At 57.6% G+C, this 3768-nt stretch overlaps 3 protein-coding genes across 3 annotated transcripts in view; 1 reads left to right on the top strand and 2 right to left on the bottom strand.

Annotated features, from left to right (window-relative positions):
- ACA1_044130 (uncharacterized protein) overlaps window positions 1-692 on the bottom strand; it is a gene marked incomplete at both ends in the record, with an annotated part of 1220 nt that extends 528 nt beyond the window's left edge. Inside the window, 2 exons of the mRNA XM_004352594.1 lie at window positions 189-401; window positions 498-692. Coding sequence (XP_004352646.1) covers window positions 189-401; window positions 498-692 — 408 coding nt within the window. The remainder of the gene's footprint in view (window positions 1-188; window positions 402-497) is intronic.
- A 298-nt stretch (window positions 693-990) lies between these two features.
- On the top strand, window positions 991-1619 carry ACA1_044120 (uncharacterized protein; the record flags this gene model as incomplete). The annotated part of the gene is made up of 3 exons (XM_004352593.1): window positions 991-1061; window positions 1198-1357; window positions 1512-1619. 3 exons carry the CDS (start codon window positions 991-993, stop codon window positions 1617-1619), a joined length of 339 nt encoding a protein of 112 aa, XP_004352645.1.
- Window positions 1620-2916: 1297 nt separating this feature from the next.
- ACA1_044110 (uncharacterized protein) lies at window positions 2917-3402 on the bottom strand (the record flags this gene model as incomplete). The annotated part of the gene is given in 2 exon segments (XM_004352592.1): window positions 2917-3082; window positions 3101-3402. 2 exon segments carry the CDS (start codon window positions 3400-3402, stop codon window positions 2917-2919), a joined length of 468 nt encoding a protein of 155 aa, XP_004352644.1.
- Window positions 3403-3768: the final 366 nt, after the last annotated feature.

The raw sequence follows: 3768 nt of genomic DNA, 5'->3' as shown, positions 1-3768 counted from the left end.
CGCCGTGACAGTCCTGCAGCAGAATGTGCTGCACCAGGCTCGACCCCTCCCCACGATCTGTCACGCGCGACACACAACACAACACACACACACACACACCACACGCGCCGCACATGACACGACACGTGTAATGTGAGTACAGTGGTGGCAAGTGATGGCTGGGTGCAGATAGAAGTGGTGGGGCGTACCTCGAGGGCGGGCTTGGCTTGCTGGGGCGAGGGCGGTTCGGGGGTGTGGTTGGTGACCAGCGCGAGGAGGCCGCGCGAAGGCGAGGGGCTCGAGAGCTGCACGTCCTTCACCTCCCACCCGAACCCGCCCACGGCCCGCACCCCGCCGCTGCCGCACTGGTAGTTGCGCCCGACGAGCCGGTTCTTGCGCCCGACCAGGTCCCTCTGCTTCGTCTACATGGAACGGGGGGGTAACCTCACAAGTCAGCATGTGCAGTGCGTGCGTGTGGTGTGTGCGGTGTGCGACGCGTGTGGGGGGGACTGCAGTACAAAGATGGTGGCTTCGATCTCGGTCGAAGATGCAGAGGGAGCTGCAGGATGAAGCCAGCCGCTGGCGACGCTGGGGAAGCGTGTGAGGTTCTGCCACAGGGCCGCATGCTGCGGCCCGCGCTCGCGTCGCACCTCGGCCTCCCGTGCCACGAACTCGGCCGCGCTCCCACTGCCATTCTTGCCGCAAGCCTCCATCTTCTTCGGTTTGATTTTATTTTTCTCTTCGTTTAACAACAACCCTAACCCTATTATTTATTTGCAAAAGTGACACGCGGTGATGCGTGGTTCGGAACGTATAGGCGTTCGGACCGCTAAGAGAGAGAAAAGGGAGGGTGAAGAGCGAGGTGTTGTGGGACTATATATTGTGCTTCCCGGGGTTGCCCCCGTCGATATAAGTATTTGGTCGGAGATAGAATAGAAGAATAGCGGAAGAATGATACCGCCGCTCGAGAGGTGGACGCGGCACGAGTCCGCATCTCAAAAGAACCAAAAAATGGAAACGCTCGATATCGAGGACCTGCCCGAGGAGGTCCTGCAGCAGGTGTTCCTTGCCCTCGGCCACCCGTCCCACCTGCCCACCGTCGCCCTCGTCAGCAGGCACGCCCACCACTTCTTTTTATTAATATATTTTTTTATAAAAGATGAACAACTTCATTTTATTTATTCGTTCTTGTTGTATGTGGGGGGGGGCAATTTGCAGGAAATGGCATCGGGTGAGCAGCGACAGGGCCGTGCAGAGGCTGTGGTGGTGGAACCTCGGTCCGCGCCTGCATTGGCCGCCGCGCCATCGATGCCGCTCGTCGCTCACCTGCTGTGGCCAGGGCCTCGACCCCGAGTTCACCCTGTTCGCCGAGCACCAGGTACACCATGTTGTTTGCTGGTCGTGGTGGCGTCTCGGCCATCAGCAGCTCACTTTTTGTGTCGCGTGCGTCGTGTGCTTGTGTGTCGTGTGTCGTGTGTGTGTCGTGTGTCGTGTCGTGTTGCGTGTCGTGTTCTCGCTGGGGCTCTTTGTAGGTGGAGATCGAGCAACCGGTGCCTACCGGTGCTTACCGGCCCGACGGGGAATGGCGGCCGCCAAAGCCCCTACTGCTCCACGCAACCCCCGCGTGTGTTTATCGCTGAGGCTCGCCCACGGGCCTGCAGAGCGCTGCTTGTGTGCACCGCCACCCCCCCGCTCTTCTTCGTATTCTCAAAGTAGCTCATCTGCTGCGACCAGGCCACCCCCCGCTCCCTGCCCCTTAGGGTTAGGGTTAGGGTTTAGGGTTTAGGGTTAGGGGTTCAGCGTCCCTAACATAACCCTAACCCTAAGGCGAGGCGTGCGCTGGACTTTCTTTCTACTTTTATTCGTGAAATCAGTGGGAAAAAAGCGGCACGCGCATGCCAGAGTTGGTGTCCCGCCATGCTCACGAACAATAACGACGGGTTTTGTGAACGACTTTTTTTCGTGTGGCACGAACTTGACATGTGTTCAGAAGAAAAAAAGGCTTGTACTTCGTAGGATGTCAGTTGGCGACGATGATGACCACCGGCGGCATGCACTTCTTGACGTGCCAATGTGCGTCAGTTCCGAGGACCGCGTACCTCGCCAGTGAGTCCGGCCTGTCGACGCTCGTGAGCCTATCGTACCATGCGAGTGTGTGCTCATCATTCGGTTCCCCTGGGTGGGGGCGGTTTTGCCCCCACACGGATGCGTGTGAAGTGGCAGGCGCGTAGCTCATCGAGCTCCTCTGGGCACATAGATGGGGTAGCTGCCGGTATCGTCGTCGACGTCGCATATCATCACCGGCAGGACAGTGTACCGGAGGCAAGGGAGGAGAGGTAGCCGTGCAAGGCCGGGTTCTCGTTGTGGTAATAGTCCATACCGACGAAGACGCGCGTTCCAGGCGCGAACTCCCGCCCAACGCAGTGCAGGTTAGGGCCATGGAGCGCCACCACCGCGCTGCGGAACGGTCTCCACCGTGATGAGCGCATGCCCGCGAGATCCATCGTTTATTTTTGTTGAGGAACAGCAGCGCGCCATCCAGGCACCAGGCGCTGCCGTTCCAAAATGGTTTGCATCCCGTCACAGCCCACGTCCTGTAGGTGTCCATGCATTCGTTAGAGAGAGCCGATCCAGATCTTTACGTTTGGTGGGGTCCGTGTCTACCACCTCCACCTGCGGTGTCTTTGGTTTGACGATCCACCATCCCATGGAGTCACGCTCCAGATAGCCGCCAGTGGCAATGTGGATCCTGCCCCTGATGGCGCGGATGCGCTTGTCGGGACCGATCAGGAATTTGATTCGGTCTGATGCAAGTCCTTAACGCAGGATTCAAACAGCAAATCCAGTGATCCTTGCTCTCTCCATCTTTGTGTGTATGTTCGCCCACCAGATCCGAGGATCTGCACCATCGTCGTCAGTGCATCGCGTTTCTTGTTGTCATTGTCCAAGATACTCAACCAACTCAAGATAAAGGGGGTCCACAATCTCACGCCCCGGACCAGTCCGGATGAACCCGTCGGCAAAGAGGCGGACCAGCTTCTCGCGGGTGTGTTGCGCTACACACTCCTCAATGTCCTTGGGTTCCATCATCGGCTCGAGGTGTCTGGCATACGCACGACACCGTTCGATCCCCTCATACCCCATGGCCTCAATCTTGTCAGCATCCGAAACAATGTCGCGCAGGATCGTGAGAGGGCCCAGGATCTTGGCTTGATGACCCCCGCGGACCTCCTTCGAGTACGAGGTGTTGTCGGCAACCTTGAGCACCACGTCGGCCAGCTCGAGATCGCTGTAAAAGGCCGAGTCCGCGATGCACCGCCTGAGTGCGTCGCAATCAACGTTGGGATACTTGTGGTCGATCCAAAAGGAATGGGGGTGGTGGTGGTAGTGGTAGTGGTGGTGGTAGTGGTGGGTGGTACCCATGATGGTGGGGGAGGTTGAGCACTGAACAGAATGTGAGGTGTGTCTTGTTTGGCAAATGGTGGAGTTGCTGATTTTTGCCAAGGGGGGGGTTCTGTGGAGGTGCACACACACACACACACCACCACCAGAGAGCAAACAAGAAATAGACCCCTTTTCGTTCAGTTTTCCCCTACATCTCTGCAGCATTGGCCTGCAAAGAGTGGTTGTTCTTGCAAAAAGTGGTTGTTTTTGCAAAAGTGGCTGTTTTTGCAAACAAACAGCTGCTGGCTGGCTCTCATAGTTCACATTCTTGCCTGTGTATCTCTCTTCCTTGTTGCCTCAGCTCCTCATCACCCCTACCCTGGCAGAGCCCTCCCTTGTGTGCAT

Source organism: Acanthamoeba castellanii (assembly GCF_000313135.1).
Source record: "Acanthamoeba castellanii str. Neff unplaced genomic scaffold scf7180000084574, whole genome shotgun sequence".
NCBI lineage: Eukaryota > Discosea > Longamoebia > Acanthamoebidae > Acanthamoeba > Acanthamoeba castellanii.
Note: the sequence above shows the minus strand (reverse complement) of the source record. Positions and strands in the feature narration are given on the sequence as shown.